General features: G+C 36.7%; 1 protein-coding gene and 1 long non-coding RNA gene across 2 annotated transcripts in view; both read left to right on the top strand.

The window, feature by feature from the left end:
• The window catches only part of LOC124396364, a 4,541-nt gene extending 2,920 nt beyond the window's left edge, over positions 1–1,621 (top strand). The window contains exons 2-3 of the long non-coding RNA XR_006927763.1: positions 824–891; positions 1,362–1,621. This is a non-coding gene — a long non-coding RNA (uncharacterized LOC124396364). The remainder of the gene's footprint in view (positions 1–823; positions 892–1,361) is intronic.
• An 11,180-nt stretch (positions 1,622–12,801) lies between these two features.
• Positions 12,802–18,919, top strand: prr15la (proline rich 15 like a). Its single transcript, XM_046865469.1, has 2 exons — positions 12,802–13,050; positions 17,541–18,919. The coding sequence occupies exon 2, from the start codon at positions 17,560–17,562 to the stop codon at positions 17,896–17,898; it is 339 nt and encodes a 112-aa protein (XP_046721425.1). The 5' UTR covers positions 12,802–13,050; positions 17,541–17,559; the 3' UTR covers positions 17,899–18,919.
• The last annotated feature ends 60 nt before the right edge of the window (positions 18,920–18,979 follow it).

The following is an 18,979-nucleotide window of genomic DNA, read 5'->3' as shown; positions in this document are numbered from 1 at the left end:
CAAGCTGCACATAATAATACATAGGTTTCAATGATACATTTATTATTAAGAAAAAAATATTGAAACCTAAGGCCACACAATCTGTATGTCAATGCTTAAATTGATCTCTTCATGAACGTGGTGTTATATATACATGTGAAATTTGCTGAACTCCTAGATCAACAGTGATCTTTTTAGACCAGCAAATTTATGTCTTTCATAAAGCTCTAATAATGTGCACTGTAAAAAATCCGCTTCCCATATTACAAAGTTTAGAGCTATCAAGAGAAAACCAATAACTGCACTACTGACATAAGCCTGTACTTCTCTAAATGCAAATGCAATCAGATTATTTTTTATTTTTTTTACATAAACTGTTATTTGCATGCTCCAAGATAGATTTCCAAATCAGTACACATTTCAGGATGTTTCACCTGCCAAAACACTAAATAAGTATTAAAATGGTAAATTGCCAGTCTAGAAAGCATACAAACTAAATACATTTTCATCAAGGCAAAGTTTTTTGACAGTTTAGTATTCAAACTTTGTATACATTTTTAAAGACATGTTCTCCTTCAGTTTCAGATGACAGCATAAAAACATGCCCTCTTTTGTTTAAAACCCCAGTCCATGCTGCGTCTGTGAATGCACACATTTCATCATACAAATATAGCATGTAATTGCATTAGCTGCTAATGCTAATGAATGTTGTCGATTGTAATCGCGTTTTTTGGCATTAGACAGTAATGTTCTTTGAAAGAGAAGGCCACCCAGCAAGCTGTTCTAGCTTTGCACCCCAAACTCTTGGCAGCGCTGACCTTTGACCTTTGATGTCCTCTTACAGGCATGGTGAAATGGTCACTGCTCAAAAAAAAGGCATAAGGCTTCTCTGTTCCACAAGCCTGGGTTTCGGTGAGTGGGAACATTTTCCACTACACTGCTAAAGGAAGGACGGCAGACGTCGGTTTACTCTGTGCTCTTCCGCTGCCGGGGCCTGAGGGATGAAATCTGTGTGTGTGCATATGTGCAATTGTGTGTGTGTGTGTGTGTGTGTGTGTGTGTGTGTGTGTGTGTGTGTGTGTGTGTGTGTGTGTGTGTGTGTGTGTTAATCAATCCAAAAAGAAGGACACCGGAAATATAGTCAACACAAATATAAATATATATTTGTGTGTGTGTGTATATGTGTGTTGGGTGTGCTTTATGTACTGATACAACTAAACTGTTCTGGCATTGCTTTAAAGTATTGCAACTACAATGTGATTCATTTGAAAAAGCATAACATATAGAAATGTTTAAAAAAACCTCAAATTTGGCATATTATTCTGTGTGTGTTTATGTGTGTGTATGTGTGTGGGGGGGTGGGGATTCGAAATGGTGGACAGATTGAAAGGGCAAGAGAATTCCACCCTAGCTGCCATTCTCCAGATGCTGTCTCCATGGTTACCCTATGCTGGGAACCTGACCTCTGATCTTTCGGAGGGCTGCCGAGTGACCCCTGCTGTTTGTACAGAAAGTCCTGCTGGCGACAAGAGACTGGAAAAGACATCTGGCAACTGCTCTATGCGTGCTTGTGTGTCTGCTTGCATGGGTGTTTGCATTGCATGTGGATTAGTTACTATCATTAAAACGCAACGTGAGTTAATGAGTGAAATGCGCAATAAAAGATGGTTTGTATTTAAATAATTTTGTGGTATTTTCTTTAAATAATTTTGTGGTTTAAGTCTATATAAAAAAGTCTATATAAAACAAAATATGAAATGTTTTGCATTGGCATTAAATTTAAATCATGTTTATTAATTGAAATACACACGAAAAGCAGGCCAAGAACAAAGTTAGAAAGCTGAAAAGGAGAAAGAATCATATCTCTGTCAAACAATTTTATGTTACAAGGACAACAATTCACCATGAAACAAGACAATTTACACAAACTTTGTAAATTCCTTCCCTGACCATAAATAGGCCAATGCATGTCAATATTGATCTTCTTTGAGTTGGACCCCAGATATTTATGTGTGTCAATATAAAATTAAAGGTGCTTAATAGAGTTTGTATTAAATTTAAATGAATAAAGCATTTAGTTGTGGTCATTATCTGTGCACTCCTGGTAAGATTACAAAATTTTTATATATTAAATGTTCCTGTGCTACAGAAACTGAGAGTTCTGCAGTGTAGACTTTGTTACCAGTAAAACAGCCGACACGTGAGTGAGTCTTTTAAGTCTTTTTTCCCCACTGTAATTAAATTCTTCTAGAAAAGTACCCATGATGAAGGATGCCAGTGTGAACTTTCTCCCCAGGCTAAAAGCTATTATCTGCTAAAGACTCAGAATAAATGTTAAGTCATGCCTGGGGTTTTTTATTTCTGCCTTGTTTTGAAATATCCACTGAAACAGTTTCTTGTATTTGTGACTTTTTTGTGGCCCAGAAAATAAGAAGGGAAAGGAATGAGTGGAACAAGATATTTTGCTTGCATTTCTGAAATTACAGTGCAGTAAAATGACTGAAACTAAATTCATTAGTAAGAATGAAAGATGACAAAAATGTTTATTTCAAATGTCATAATTACGTGTCTAAGGCTAAAACAAATTCATGTTAGTGGTTAGGAGCATGTTAGGAGCAATTTAAATAGAACTGGGCATGAGTGGCACACTTTCTGCTTCTACGTCATGTGTACAGTTTATTTTTTCCATAGATTAGCTGCTATCTGAATTTAAACAGAGGAAAGAAGAGAGATGACAGATTTGGCTGTGGGAACAACTAACTAACTATAACTAACTTACTAACTAACTAAGTAACTACCTAGCTACTACATGTTTAGCTTGCAAAGCCTCCCTTTTCATTTAAAAGGTTTGGTAGCATTTGCAGCTCATAATTATTTGCTAGCTGACACCATCGAATAGTTCGACCACTGAGAAATTAAATGCTATCCTTAGAACAGATATAATGATTTATACCAAAAATATGTCAAATCTTTAAATCAGGTTTGTCAGAAGGTGTTAAATTCTATAACAGCAGCTCTGCCAACAACGTCAACTGTAATTTAAAAGCTGTGGTTTATATCAATGAGCTTGTACTAATATGTTATCATTTCTGTAGTAATGCAGTAACTCATTAACAAGGACCTGTATGGCAGAGCAGCTCCATAATGGAGGGCTAATAATAAACAAAAAAATGTTACTTAACAAAGTCAAAGGTGTAATTGATATGATGAGGTTTACTAAAAAAAAATTTAAAGACAATCTGCGGTTTGTAATGGTCTTAAAAGTCTAAGGGACATAAGAATATTCATACTGTTTTTGAGCTAATGTTACCTTTGAATTCTTTTTAATGCTAAGAGAGAGAGAGATTAAAAAAAGAAGGGATGATGAGGGACCAACTTTTTATAGCTGCTACAGTGCAAGTGATAACAGGAAATTGTTTTACAGACATTAAACAACATTAAATGTAACTAGAAATTGTTTAAAAAAACACAAATTGCAATCTATTAATACATTTTAAATGAACATTTATGATTCAATTGTGGCATCAGTGGTTGAAATGACATGTTTAATTTCTTACACATTATCCCCCCACTGCATAAACGATATAAAACCCTTGGTGAAGAAGCTGCTATGGCTTGGACTGGAATCTGCAGGGTTTCACTTTAATTTGTATCCTTTAAGCATTATCGCACTGCTGAGATATTATGATGATACAAGTGAAAAATAAAACAAAAAATGTTAAATGGTTTAAAGAACATCAGTTAAGTGGATGTTAAACCCTACACCAAAAGAGTTTAAGAGGGAATACAGCATGGCAAAATAAATTGTACTTTGCTGTAACTCTTTGAATATTATTAAGCGTCAATATAAACACAAGCAATAGTGAGAACACATTACAGCAATAATAAATAGGATTCTTTTTGGCTAGTGTTTTGACCTGTTACAGACTGATAAAAAGCGTACACTTATGATTAAAGAAAGCCCAGGTTTCTGTTCTGGCTGACCGACTCGATCTGTCAGGAGTTTATTTGTCCACTATGAATCATATACACACTTTTAGCTCTGTGCAATGTCAATAGTTGCCTGGTTTCTGGCCTGTATTTTCACACAGCCTTTAGGACGGTCAATTTGACTTCACGTGTGTAATAAATGGAAGTTCCAGGTCAGCAGGCCATGTGTACTATGTCTCTCACTTCCTTAAAAACACACACAAACCCACACATATACACACACCCACACACATGCTCGCAGTGGGATTTGGACATCATTGATTGGCAGGGTTCTGGTGACTGGAAGCAGAAACATGACTCTTAGCAGGATGACTGGAGACAGGATGTAAGTTTGGGCTGAAGTTGTTTCCATGGTGTATGTGTGTTACAGAATACAGACCGGCCTTTTGTGTGACGTGGTGTGTAAGTGCATGACTGGAATAAAACTTTTTTTTTTTGACAACTTGATCACTGTCATATTCAATCACATCTGGTAACCAAGCCATAAGGGATGTTGCATTTTAATTAGTCATATTAATGAAGACAGCTGTTAGTGTATCACTTGACTTGATTTTCGAGTCGCTGCCAAGAGATTTCAGATCTCTAGGCACTATGGAACATCACTCCTACTGACTCTTGGAACAATCACATACACTGGGTGTTTTCACATGTGATTATGCCAGTAATGTGTGAGTATGTGTAAAAAAACAAAACAAAAAGAAAACATGAGAAACATGTTCAGACATAACATGTAAAGTGTCTAAAAGGTGAAAATATTTGTGAAATGCTTCTACTCCTACTGTTAGCTTTCAAAGTACCATTTGAAGTAGATGGTTTCATTGTAAATATATATTTTTTCAATCCAGTCGCACTCCACTCTAGTCTTTCTGTGGACTTTTCAAAGCAAATCAGTTCTCCAAGACATTTCTGAAAAACATTTGCATGACACGCACCCAAAACGCAGACAAACATCATCCGTCATTCTCATTTATTTCACTTTATTAATCCGAATTTCTCACCCCGAAGCGCTGTGTGAATCCTAAACAATGAACTGCACACTTAGTTCATCTCCTAGATGCCTAAACTGAAATGATTGCTTTTCAAAATGTCGTGCTTTTGCATCATTTCTTTCATCCTCACTTGCAAGAGCACGTCCTACCAATATGGTGAGACAGTTAAGCATCAGCCTACGCACTGTTCAGCAGCCGATGACACCGGGTTTTAATATAAATGAGTGATACCATGTTTTCATAGCTGTAATAGATCTTGGCCATTTACAGGAGATAGGCCTACAGCAGATAGGACGTTAACCCTGTCACTCTGTGACCAAATTATTAAACGGTACTGACAAAAGATGAGGGGCAAGAAAAAATCTACACCATTTCTTCTGCTAATGTTTCATATCTATCTCAGCATATGAATGTTCCCGCTGAGGTTTATGCAGAATGACTCATGTCGGAGGTTTGTGTGTGGTCCATGCTGTTGTTATCCAATTACGGTTCATCAGCAGATGATATTTGTCTTTTGTAATTGTACTAATAATGACACACCAGGCACACTTTCACTAAGCACTTAAATAAGCAATCATTAAAAAAGAAAATAATTCTAACTTGCACCATGTTTGTTGCTCGCTGTACTTATCATAGTTCTGTAAGACACTCTGGATAATTGCATCTGCCGAATGGTGTAAATGTAAATACAATCAGTAAATCAGTGCCAATGTATTGTATTAAACTGCTTCACCCAAACCTCTCTCCATTACACTGCAAAGTGTAAGATGAGGTACGACTAGCCCTCTCTCTATCTCTCTCTCGATTTCGTTCTGGTCTGGTGTTTCACATGATTCATGTGTCCAGCTAAGTGAGGTGGGGTGTGCAGCTGAAGGCGCGCTGATGTATGTGTTTGGCATTATTATGGTAATGGTGTCAGATAGCATGTAATGAATTCATTATTCCGCCTTATTACACACTCATCTGCATACAAACACACTCAAGTGCACTCGAGGGACGTACAGTACACGGACACCGTGCTAGCGGCGTGTAAGTGGATGTGGGCGAAGGAAGTGGGGGGTTGAAGTCGCATGCATGTGGGAGTAACCGCAGTATGCAGGGTACATTTAATAATGAATGTCAATGAAATTATAAAGGCTGTGTAGTGATGGTGACTTTTTCCGCAGTCGATTATTTTGCCTCTATAAACTGCTCTCAAATTGCTTGAAATGGACTTTAGATGTGACTGTGAAAATTAAAGTCTCATTAAACAGAAAGAGAAATCACATTCACTGGGAATCTGACTGCGTCAAAGTATCGGCATACTTGCTTTCTATGCTCTTCTGACTGTTTCCATTGTGAATTAAATTGGTGTGCATATTTCAATGATGAATCTTTGCATTGCTGACCAAGGCTTACAGAAAGGATCACAACTTGCAACTGGGGCAAATATCTAGGCCCGCACGGACTGCGACTCATTCAGAAACACAACCCTGTCTTGTTTTATGGACCCCCAAGGACTGATTAAGTCACACTGTAGAGCTAGATGTTCATTTCTGGAATAACAGGAAATGTTGTACTGCCAGCAGACATCTTGTATAACCCAGAGACAGGGATATGTTCAGAATGCCAAATAGCTCAGGTGGATCCATCTATGAACATTAAGCCTACGGTTTGCCTGTGGTAATCCAAATGACAACGATAATGATGATGACATTGAGAATGATCAAGCCTGATGGATTGGTGTGAAAGTGCAGATTCGGATGGAATGGAAGCATTGCGTCACACAGAATGTAGGAGACTAGTTAAGTCACAATCCACTCCCCTGTGCCCTCTTTCACCCTGTCCCATACTGCACACTCACATACACACGTTTGCCTTCTATTCTTGTATTGTATTTACTGATATAACTAATATCTTTCTTTTTCATTACCCTAAAACATACACTGTTTGTGCATTTACTATATTTTTATCCTAATGGGGTGCATAGTGTACTTTTACACTTTTACTGTAGGTGAATCAATTTAGCAATTTTGCATTATATATTTGCGTTATATATTCTCGTAAAAGATATTCTATAGGCATGTCCCATTATATATATATATATATATATATATATATATATATATATATATATATATATATACACATATATATATAAACAAATTAGATTAGTAACCCTGAACTTAACCTTAGTAACCAAAGTTTTTTTTTTTTTTATGAAATCTGCAGGTATTCCCATATGAAGTTCTCCTCGTGTTACCAAAACTACCAGAACAAAATCCCATGCCCATGCCCACGCCCACACATGCGTGCACAAACACACTTGTCTCCCAGGCCTTCTTTCTTGCCCTCTCCTCTCCTCTGCCGTTCTTTTTACGGCTTCATATTTCTCCATTACGCCGGTTTTTAAACACCTCTTGCACCCCTATTTAAAAAAAAAAGTTCTGCACTATTTCCCCCGTCAGGCCATCAATCAGTGCCTCTCGCGCAGGGCCGTGTGGCGCGCGGACTGAGCTCTGCGCGAGCGGCCATTAGTCACGGCGGCCCGCGGGCCACGCCTGCCTGAGCTCGGGTAGAAGCGCGTGAAGAAAGGCGTTATGCAAATGAGCCTCTAATCTGGGGCGGAGCAGAGCGCGCGCCGTCCATTACTCCTCTTTAGGCGCGTTGATTATGATTAAAGTGATGGCTGCCGCTCGGCTTTAACCCTTTTCAAGGCGGCAGATCTCGTGAAATGAGCCCGAGGTGCGGTCGGGGCGACTGAGCAAGTTCCTCTAAACAGCAGCAAACTTCAGGACAATAAATAACCAAGCAGTGCCGTGGCTCTAATTAGCCTGCTAGCTGTTCTCATTTCTGCAAAAATCTCTACACTCACATGCACACTGTTTTAGACACTGTACAAAGTACATTCTGTGTTTTGGACCTTTATATATTTAGCTTTTACATGGTTATTACAATAGTGTGCATTCGAACATTATTTCTAAAACATTTTTCAAGATAAAGCATAGCTAGTATGCAATGTTACAGGCAGTGGAAACCACGGCCTACCATTATTATAAATTATAGTTTTTAGTTCATATTGTTGTTAATATGAACTATGAATATGAAATATTATTGCTTTTTTTTTATCTGGTTACTTGAATGGAAGGGATTTAAGTCTAAACGTGAACAACTCCAAAACAAGTGGTGACTGTGCATAATACAAGTAACTTGGACTCAGTGTGTTATGTGAGTGGAAACTTAGGGAATAAAAAGCGCCATCGAGCTATATAGGCAAGTAAATAATGGCCCATAATTACATTGCAAATTAAAGCTTTTAAAAGTAGATTACATGCACCACTACATGCACTTTTGTTATGAGAGTGTGTATAACTGCCTACTGTGTTCATACTGGGAAATAACGTGTACTTGCCAAATAAATGAAATTTGGAGCAATGAACCTTGTAACACTGATCTGTCCCATCATGCACCATGGAACTGATATAGAGGGCAAAAGAGCAAAAAGAAACCAGATAAAATAGTCCACTATACAGTAACATGTAAATGAATTAGGATACTGTTTGTGTTTGGTTCCAAATAAAAAACTTTTTCAGTTTAAATTAAAAAAACACCAAAACAGAAATGTTGATCGAGTTAGCTTACTAGCATCAGGAAGCACTGTACCCAATCCAGCACTTTTGTTTGTAATGCATGAATCTTTTTTAATGTCATGTTTCTTCTTCATTTGTAAAGTTTTTTGTATTAATTTATTAAATAGTATCAGTAGTCGATACTTTCAAGTACACAATTTCAAATGCATTTCAGCATCTGTTAGGTTATATAATTATCATAAGTGTCGTGAAAATTCTCCATGCTTTTGCACATAATTGTAAAATTACACCCACATAAAACTATAACATGTGTGGCTTTGGTCACACATACAGATTTTATTTGCTAAATAAAGGAATGGGGCTTGGTGATCAATAAAAGTGAATACAAACTATTAATTAAACTAATTAGTAAAATAAAATGTGTACTGCTGCTTTAACCATACACTATACACCTACTTGAATTTAAGCATTAAACTAATATTTAGGATTATCTTATTTTGTTATTTAAAAAGCACACTTCCTTTTTTTGCCTGGTTTCTGTATTTTCTTGCTGTATTCTGAAAAAGAAACAAGATATTTAACATTTGTTGATAAGTTTGCAAGTTTATTTCCATTGACTGTTTTGAAGGAAAGCTAAATCCTATAAAAAAATAGGAAATTTAAAAATGTGGATCAATTATACACCATTAAGGGCATCTAGTTACCATTTAAATATAAACAACGTATGCATTATTTGATGTCTTTTAATTATCTGTTTTCTTAAATTTCGTTGTCAGTATTTACTCAGCACTGTGAAGTCAGGGAAGGGAACCCTGTCCACCCTGGCAAAAGGCCTGAACAGAGATGTATTGGATTTCAGTTTGACAAATTGACCTGAGCAAATGTAAGTGGTGAGAGGTTTGAAGCAGAGCCTCACAGAGTGGAAAATAGTGAGTTCTCCACTTTCTTCGGTTTGGCTATATGATATTGTGTTGAAGGACATGTGAGCAAGATTCTATTCTTTCCCGGTTTTGAAGGAGGTGGATAAAAGAGAGGTGATGGGGGAGAGGTGAGTGTTTGACAAGGAGAAATGTTGATTGATGGACACCACCACTATCAGTCCCTCCTTTGCCACATTTAGTAACACGTCCATACAAAGATCATAGATAGTGTGTGTGTGGGTGTGTGTGGTTGGGGGGAATTTGTTGTTGAAAAAAATAGTGCAGAAAAAATCAGACTAGAGAAAGAAAAAAAAAACAAATGAAAAAATGTACACAATATTTCTCTGGAAATTCAACTGTCAGTCTGTTGTAAACCATCACCAACAATGTGCAGTGTCTTGCAAATTTCTTTTGCCTGAAACTTGTGTGTCACACGCCACCTTGTGGCTGAAGTGAAGATCAAGTCGTGAACATTCCGTCAATAGACAAGCTTGTCCTTCACCACATATAGAGGAAATTTAACTATGATGTACGACCCGGTGTATCCACAAGGTGGCATACAAACCCTAACAATGCCCTCCCTGATCTTTTCACAGTGCTGTGGTGCTAAAGAGCTACATCGTTTCTCATTTCATTTCCAAATGGAGTAATATGCCAAAACGTTTTAACAACGATTAACAATTGGTAAAAGCAGATGGAAAAAGCAGATGTCGGAGCAGATAAAAAAGTTGTCCTTTATGGCCCATATTTCCCAACCTTATTCTTTTCCTGGACAGAAGCCGAGAGCCAGGCCTTAGTGGCTAAACTGCCTTCAGGCTGTGGCTGGCTGTGCAAATCATCCAGAGAGTTGATAAATCATTTTAGACATAGTTTGCTGTTCCACTTATACATTTGGTATATCCAAACTTCTAAATAATCTAGAAGTCAATTCAAGTGTCTAGTGGTGTAAATGACACAAATATCTCCTCTAAATGTACCATTGTGGCTTTTTTTTGGGATTTGAAGTAGCATGTCACAAAATCATACTGCTAAACTTCTACTGTTCAGCATTTATCCTGATCTCATTAAAAACTTGTACAAACATAATGTGCCATAATGTGTCTTGAGATGTGTCAAGTTTTGCATGATTTCTTATAAAAGTTGCTGTTAGAACAGATACAGAACACTAATACTGCTCCTAACTATTACTTTATCCTTCTCTGAATTTTCATAAAGTCATTGGAATTGTTATACATTTGTAAGAACAAGCTGAATTATCAGAGGTGGAATGTAACATACTACACTGTAACAAAATATTGTCTGTTATATTTACATCACAGTTTTCTTAAAAATAAATAAATAAATATACAGTATCTAATCACTCTGATTACACTGTCATTGTCAAAGTTAATTTAATGTAAGCCATGATCCACCTGCTATATATTTTTTTCTCTGTCTCAATCCTGAATTGCATTCTATAAGGACTTATGCATGATAAAGATAATATAAGATAAGATTAGGAAAAATAAATAAATTATTAAAAAAATAACTAGCTAGCTAGCGTCATTATAAGTGTATGATAGGTATAGTAATGAAAACATTGGTTTGTATTTAGCATTGTGATTTTTGAAATCATGAAAACAGACAGATAGATAGATAGATAGATAGATAGATAGATAGATAGATAGATAGATAGATAGATAGATAGATAGATAGATAGATAGATAGATAGATAGATCAAACTCTTTAGCCTGAATTTCAAGCTTCATGTCTGGAGGAAACCAGGTCTGCTCATCACCTGGCCATGCCATTTTTACTGGCAGGAACTGGAAGACTAGTCAGGATCGAGGGAAAGATGAATGCAGCAATGTACAGAGTAATGTACACATTCTTGATGAAAACCTAAGCCTTCTGGACCTCAGACTGGGGCAACGGTTCAACTTCCAACAGGACAACAAGCCTAAACATATGGCCAAGATAACAAAAGAGTGGCTACAGGACGACTCTGTGAATGTCCTTGAGTGGCCCGGCCAGAGCCCAGACTTGAACCTGATTGAACATCTCTGGAGAAATTGGGAAATGGCTGTGCACTGATGCTTCCGAATTCCAACCTGGTGGAGCTTGAGAGGACGTGTTACTAAATGTGTGCCATGCTTGTGGCATCATACTCAAAAAGACTTGAGGCTGTAATTGTTGTCAGTGGTGCTTCAACAAAATATTGAACAAAGGCTGTGAATACTTTTTTTTTATAAATTTGCAAAGATTTGAAACTCACTTCTTTCGCATTGTCATTATGGGGTATTGTTGTAGAATTTTGAGGAAAATAATTAATTTAATTTATTTTTGAATAAGGCTGTAACATAATAAAATGTGGAAAAAGTGAAGCACTGTGAATACTTTCCAGATGCACTGTAGGTCCTTATGTAACTGCAATCTTAACAATACAATACAATACAATACAATACAATACAATACAATTCATTTCAATGCAATACAACACAATACAATACAATACAATACAATACAACACAATACAATACAATATCCATCTGATCTGTTTTTGTAGCAAAATAAATTATCATACTTTTATAAATAGTTATTTGGATGACCTTTACTTTTACTTTATTCATTGTTTTATTATAATAATTTGTAATATATTATATGAGAAATAATTTTGGCTATTTGACAGGTTAATCCTACAGTCTGGGTACGGGCACTGCGGGAAGCAGGATTAAGCTAGCCACCATTCGGCCAAATCTGACTACAACAGAGAAAACCAACTGCTTAATGACTTTACTCTAAACACAGGCACTAGCCGGGTCACTGGTCAGTGACCAAATTTACCCCATATGTTCTCATGCCAGAAATGTGTGCCAGCATTGGAAGCTGCATCTCTGTGTGTGTTGAGCAGGTGGCATGTGGTTGACAGACTGCCCTCTGCTGGACAGACTCAAGGACTTCATTTGAAAACTAAAATAGCATAGATTAATTATAGTCTCTTTATTGGATTTGGGGAAATATAATCAGTGTGTTTCTAAGGACAGATGGAACTGATTTAGTGATTATAGTTCTGTGTTAATTTAATGTGGATAAAATGTGGACTGTTGAACACAGCCCTGCACCTGTTTATATGTTATATTGATTAAATTAAATGCCCTTGTTTAGGCACAGGAAGATCAGGCACACTGAGTGTAGGTTTAGGTACAGATGTGACTCACTTAGTTTTTGTCTTCATTTGTTGTCATTATGACCTTATTTACTCAAGCACAAGTAGAAGGAGGGGCTTTTTGGCTTGCTTTCTATGATCATGCATATGTGTGTGTGTGTGTGTGTGTGTGTGTGTGTGTGTGTGTGTGTGTGTGTGCAGTACAGTGGGAGGAGTGTGCACCTGTTAACATGCACCTGGATGTCAGAGAGAAAAGTGTACACGAAGCTGACAGAATAGGGGAGAGAGGGAGAAGAAAAGGTAAGGAAAAAAGAGATTTCAGGTCATCAACAGAGGGCAATGATCTCACTCGGTAGATCGGACTGTAAACACCATCGAGAGGACTAAACTTAAGGCTAGTAACCTCTGGAGGAAAGACAGCAACCACAGCCTTTGTGACGCACTTTTCACTTGCACAGGTGAGACTATCTGCAAGCATCCATCAACAGAGCCTATTTAACCCAAGTTTATTATTTACTCCACTTTCTTTTTAATGTTTAATATAATATAAATAGTAGATCTAATAGGTTCATATATATATATATATATATATATATATATATATATATATATATATATATATATATATATATATATATATATATATATATATATATAAAATGGTAAATATAATTAAATGAGACAGTCCTTTGTCAGCCGTTGGTCAAAGAGAGACTTTGATCACACATTAACTGCCCAGAGTAAGTTTTTAACTTGAACTTACTAGCACAGAACACTGGGAGCCACCACTCATGAAATGCTTGTTATAAGTCTGTGTGTCCTGAAACAGTAACCAAGCAGCACTTCATTAGAATAACATGAATAAAATACAATTGATGAATAAAATAATAGAAATAGATCTGGAAAGAAATGACATCACAAATGGTGTGGCAGCTCAGGCCTCTTCTCCAGTCTAAGCCATGACCTGTGGGTTTGGACTGGAATTGAATTCCAAAGTTAAATAGGTTTATTTTTAAATGTTCTTCTTGGTTATGTACCATCTGCATTATTGTGAACAATGAAAGTCAAGAGTCATTTCTACATCTCTGCAATAAGTATAATTCTAGCTAGACCTAAATTGTTCTCTGAGTTTTTGCAGAAAAAAAGTAAACTCTACTTTAGCCCAGTGTTTCATTCACATCCAAAAACCTTCCTAAAGATTCATATTCAAATAAGAGGTAAATCTCCTGTGTGTCATTATACAGGTCAACCAGGCTGCTTTTGATCTCCTCTAAACACTAGCTTTTCACTTTGTGCCTGAGCAATCTCTTTTTCCTGCCCCACATTTAGTAAATATTTACAGTAGGTCTATCTCTCCAGAGATAAGAAGTGAACAGAAGAAAGCCTATATGTTTACAGACTTTGTAAAACACTGCCTTTTCTGATGCTTGGACCCCAATTTCCATTTGCTCTTTTTTTAATCTACAATCTAATTTAATGCTTTTCCGTCTTCCCCTTGCAAAAGGAAGACATTTATTCAATAATTAAGCACTTTATCAACCAACAGGCATGTTCTATATTACTACAGACGATTTTTAAATGATAGCACACACAAAAGCACCATTATTGTATTAATACATTGCTTTTGGTGCTCATGATATGAAGTTTATAGAGTAGTGCAGGATGGCTGTGAACCATTTCAGCTGCCCAATTTCTATTGGATTTGCATGATTAGCCAGATCAGACAGCATGATTAGAAGGTATAATGGCATCGAAACTAGAGCACGGAAGTAATTGTCTCTTATCGTAATCTTTTATAAGAACAATAAAATAAAATCACAGTTTCCCTATGTTTCACTGTCACGTTCAAAATTATTAATCAGAATTAGGCAACAGCAATTTTTACACCTATCAGTGCAATACAGAATTGTTGTGTTATGGACATCAAAAACTTTTTTTGCAGTACCAGAGCAACCGAACTGCTGATCTAGCATGGCTTTATGCATGCATTAATTTAATATTAAAAGCCTCATTTGATCCAAGGTCAGCAATCTTTTTCTGAGCAAACATACCCTCAGGGTCTGATTGAAAACAAGTCAGGTGTAGTGTGTGGGAGGAAAAAAACTCAAACAGAGAGGCATAGAGGCTTATTAGAAACATTATTCTATGTTCGGTATCTCTGATAATCTATAAACTGATATATTTCACATTAAATAAATTCCTGACAGAATAGTTATAACTGAAGTCATCGCATAAGTCATGAAGCCTGTTTATATCTAATAACGGTATAAATGTGTCTAATAACATTATATTGACCAAAACTGATTCGTTATTTATTAAGAGTGATCGTGGAAACTGTATCAAGACACAGCCTGTCAGTACTGAAAAGTGTTCTCATTGTCTTCACATCATAGTGTACATTCATATTCATATTCGTATTCATATTCACAAATGTCAACTTGAAATATAAAAAAAGATATATATTTTATTACTGATATCAGCATCGTTCACCAGAAGCTCTGCGGTTTTAATAAACTGGGATACTATGACAAGATAAAAAAATTTAAGCTAGAATAATTATATGGAAAAAAATTAAAGAATTTAGGGATATTTTTGCATAAACCAATAATGCTAATGTAAAAACATAAAGTAATAACTAAAAACCAGATAAGCATCATGAAAATGTATGGAAATGTAAAATAAAAGTCTGACTAAGTGAAATATGAATGATGCAACCTTATGAAATGGATAATAAACACTAATTCACCAGTTCTAACTTGCCTCATAAACAAGATTCAGAGACACATTGTCTGTGTAAACAAAGTAACATGGACATTGCGATCTTTATTCATCCGGTTGAAAAAATCTCATTTGAAATTCTGGTGAATCTCATAAGATACTAATACATCATGGCATGGGAAAAATAACAAATTATAAAAGCTAATACAAATTGGTCCTGGTTTGAAAGAGGCCCACCTTTGGTTTCTGTCTCTTCCCAAACATGAAAGGCCAAAAGTCCAAGCCTCCAGAGAAACCATGCGTATTAGCATACAGTATGGAAATCACCACTCTGTTGCTGCGCAACCACCCATAGCAAGTCCACTCCTTTTCTTTGAACAGACACAGGTACAATGCTGCAGCTTTATCTGTGTGTGTATGTGTGCAGGAGACAAGGTGTGTTTGCTTTTTTTCTGTGCTTTTATTATAGGCCTAACAAACTCCCCAGCAACAGGCCCTATCTGCTGGTAACATGATTAACCACTGACCCAGCCAGGCCCATGCACTGTGAAACCTATTCACATAACAAGCAGGCAGAAGAAACCACTACAAAGGGCAGAATGAATCAGAATATAGACCACACATACACTCAGCATTTAGTGATATTCAGTAACTCATCAGAGACTAATTCAGTTTCTATTTGTTTATAGTCTCTGATCTTCAATACAAACATATGAGAAAGATCAGGGTTTGGTTTTGGACATGGCAGATAGTAGAATGCTATAATATTTATATATAAAACTACTATGCTTAAGTTTAAGTGTAGAACAGGTTGAGGTATGGTGGAACAGGTTACGGTACAATAATACAGGTTACAGTACAGGCCACTCAGCTCTCCTACCAACAATAATGTTCCTTTGATCTATTTAACATTCTGCGATCATGTAGCCGAGTTTTACCATAGCTATGAAATTTGAGTCTTGCAACAGGAGATCTCCTGATAGCATAGCGCTGCCATATGGCAATGATTGAATTGCAATGAAAAATTAAACAGCACCGTCACCAACATCGGCTTAAACCTTGAGGTCTCGGCTTACAGACAACAGCTTTGCACGCCAACTCAGTCTCCATATAGCTAACTTAAGCTAATTGTGGCTTTAAACTCACTAGAGAACAAAAATGGTGGTGGAGGTATGAAGTAAAATGAATTTTATCATGATGGCCATGTCTGCTCACTGTCTAGCTGAATTTTAGCACTATTACTAAATATATATATATATATTTCCAATCACACGGCAGTTGCCAACACATTATTAAACTACTGCTAATGCTACATGACAGGGCAGCACACCACACCCAATCTAAGGTGCTAACCAGCTTCTTTTCCACTTTCGGAGTTCACAGAAACCAATGTATTGGACATCTGAAATTCATGAGTTTCAGTCCGACCACCACCAAGCTGCCCTTGAGCAAAGTCCTTAACCTTGTACTGCTAAGTCGTATAAGTGAGATAATTGTTAGTTGCTCTGGATAAGTATATTTGCCAAAAACCAGAAATGTAAAAAATACATGTAAACTTTGTTTGGTATAGTCATGTGATTGACAACAGAGGAAGAATGCACCTGTTGCACCACATAGGAGCACCCACTGCAGTTTTATCATTTTGAGAAAACCACTAATAAAGCTCGCTTGAACTTATAAACTTCAGTGTGTACACTGTGACAGAGATATACACGTGTCCATTAGGGTTTCTCTTAATAAATAATATCTATTTACTTTAAAAGAATTAATTCGAGCTCTCATGTTGAACGAGTCAAAATGGGAACATTGACAGTGCTGGAATTGTTGAATCTGAGTTTATATTGTATATGTGATGAGCAGGAGATTTTTGCATCATGAAACACCTGAGGCAGTATGCAAATCCTGACCAGGTAACTCCACTGAGCCTGAAGAAAAGAGGGCTGGATTTCTTGTAAAAGTTAAGCTTCTTCCCAGCCTTTGCTTTTGCTCGAACAGCATTTTATTTTGAACTAGGAACCACAATGTCCTGCAGGTTATTAGTCAATAGAGAACAAATATGATCTTTAAAGCAAGTTTTGCTTAACCTTTACTTCTTAACAACTGTACTTTTTTTCTGTTTAAGTGCAGTTTCCACAATTACCCATAACTTTAGGAAAGTAAAACAAATCTGGCTTCCTCTTCATTTTTTCCACTATACCACTAGTACTACACATTCTCTTCTTCCCCACAGGGCTCATCTCTCCTTGGCCATGGCTACAGCTGAGCCAGCCCCTGCGTGGTGGAAGCTGACCTTCCTTCGTAAGAAGAAATCTGAGGCCAAGGAGTTGTATGAGGTTCCTGCAGAGTACAGTAACAATGCTGAGTCACCTCCCGGGACAAGCAGTACAACCGAGACACCTGACGACAGCCAGTTCAATGCTCGTCTTGAACGCATTGTGGACAAAACAGCCACCAAAGGACGACATGTTAAAGTCTCTCACTCAGGCCGCTTCAAGGAGAAGAAGCGTATCCGGGCAACGTTAGCCGAAAACCCAGAATTGTTCCCTGAACAAGACTCTTGCAATGGAAACCAGAGCACAGTGAATTGAAGGCTGGGATGTCAACTGTGCACCTTAAATCCATTCACATGCATAGACAAATAAATTCTAAATTCAGCAGGCCTCATTTCAATCAAGCAAAACATGTTAATGTGTTTCAGTAGGGTTCTGCTTTTCGTAGTCTTGATTGCATTTGTCCAGAGTGGAGAAAATGCGGTTTGGTCTAAAAGAATTGGTAGGAGATTATCGCATCTAAAAATGCAACTGATACTGCTAAGATCCTCATATTAAATCTGTTTAGCTGTATTTTGACCTTCAGCTGCAGGTTTGCCATGAGTATGTCATGCATCGTGTGCATTCAGTTTACATTGTTGAAAGCAATATTTTTTAAATGTGCTCTTGTTAATTGTTGGACGGTTGCTTTTTTCAGTGGTGTTGAGATTCAGGCAGTACTAGCCATCAGCAGGAAATAAATTGCTTTGAGTTTACTGAACAAGAACGAATAATTCAGTTCTTTCTCACATTTCTGAGTGAATTTTAGACTTCTGGTCACTAATAATACAGAGCAGAGTATTTGCGATTCAGTCAATGCACACAAGCATGCGAAGAGTAATAAGCAGTTTGCACGGTGTAATTACTTCTATCCACATCCATTTATTTCAGATAACCTATAATGTGTGTTTTTCTTGTTGTGTTGGGGTTTTAAAATTTTTATTTTAATATTGTTCATTTAAAAAAAAAAAACATTTTTTAAGTACAGGTGTAAAAACCTCAGTGCCTTATGATCAGAGTTACAGTTCTTTCTTTCCTTTACATCACCTGTCACTTTGTTGAATATTCTTCTTTGTTTTAAACTGCATTTGTTTACTGAAATATTCTATGAAAATTATTTGAGTTCCTCACGTTGGTTTTAATTAAACTGTAAAAATATTTTACAGCTATTTGAGATTTGATTTGATTTGAGCTGTTATATAATACTATCCAAAGAAAAATGTTTTAATATATTTAATAAAAAAAAACGTTTTCCAATCGCGTGTAATGTGTTCTCATTATCTCATAATTTCTCTCTTCCTTTGTGCATGTGTGTGTACATGTATGCATGTGTGCATGTGTGCATGTGTGTGTGTGTGTG

This window comes from Silurus meridionalis, chromosome 14 (assembly GCF_014805685.1).
Source record: "Silurus meridionalis isolate SWU-2019-XX chromosome 14, ASM1480568v1, whole genome shotgun sequence".
NCBI classification, from domain to species: Eukaryota; Metazoa; Chordata; class Actinopteri; order Siluriformes; family Siluridae; genus Silurus; species Silurus meridionalis.
This window is presented reverse-complemented; position numbering and strand designations above follow the sequence as displayed.

What these genes read in the sequence shown, in the direction of transcription:
- prr15la (XM_046865469.1), top strand. Translation starts at nt 17,560, where the DNA reads ATGGCTACAGCTGAGCCAGCCCCTGCGTGGTGGAAGCTGACCTTCCTT.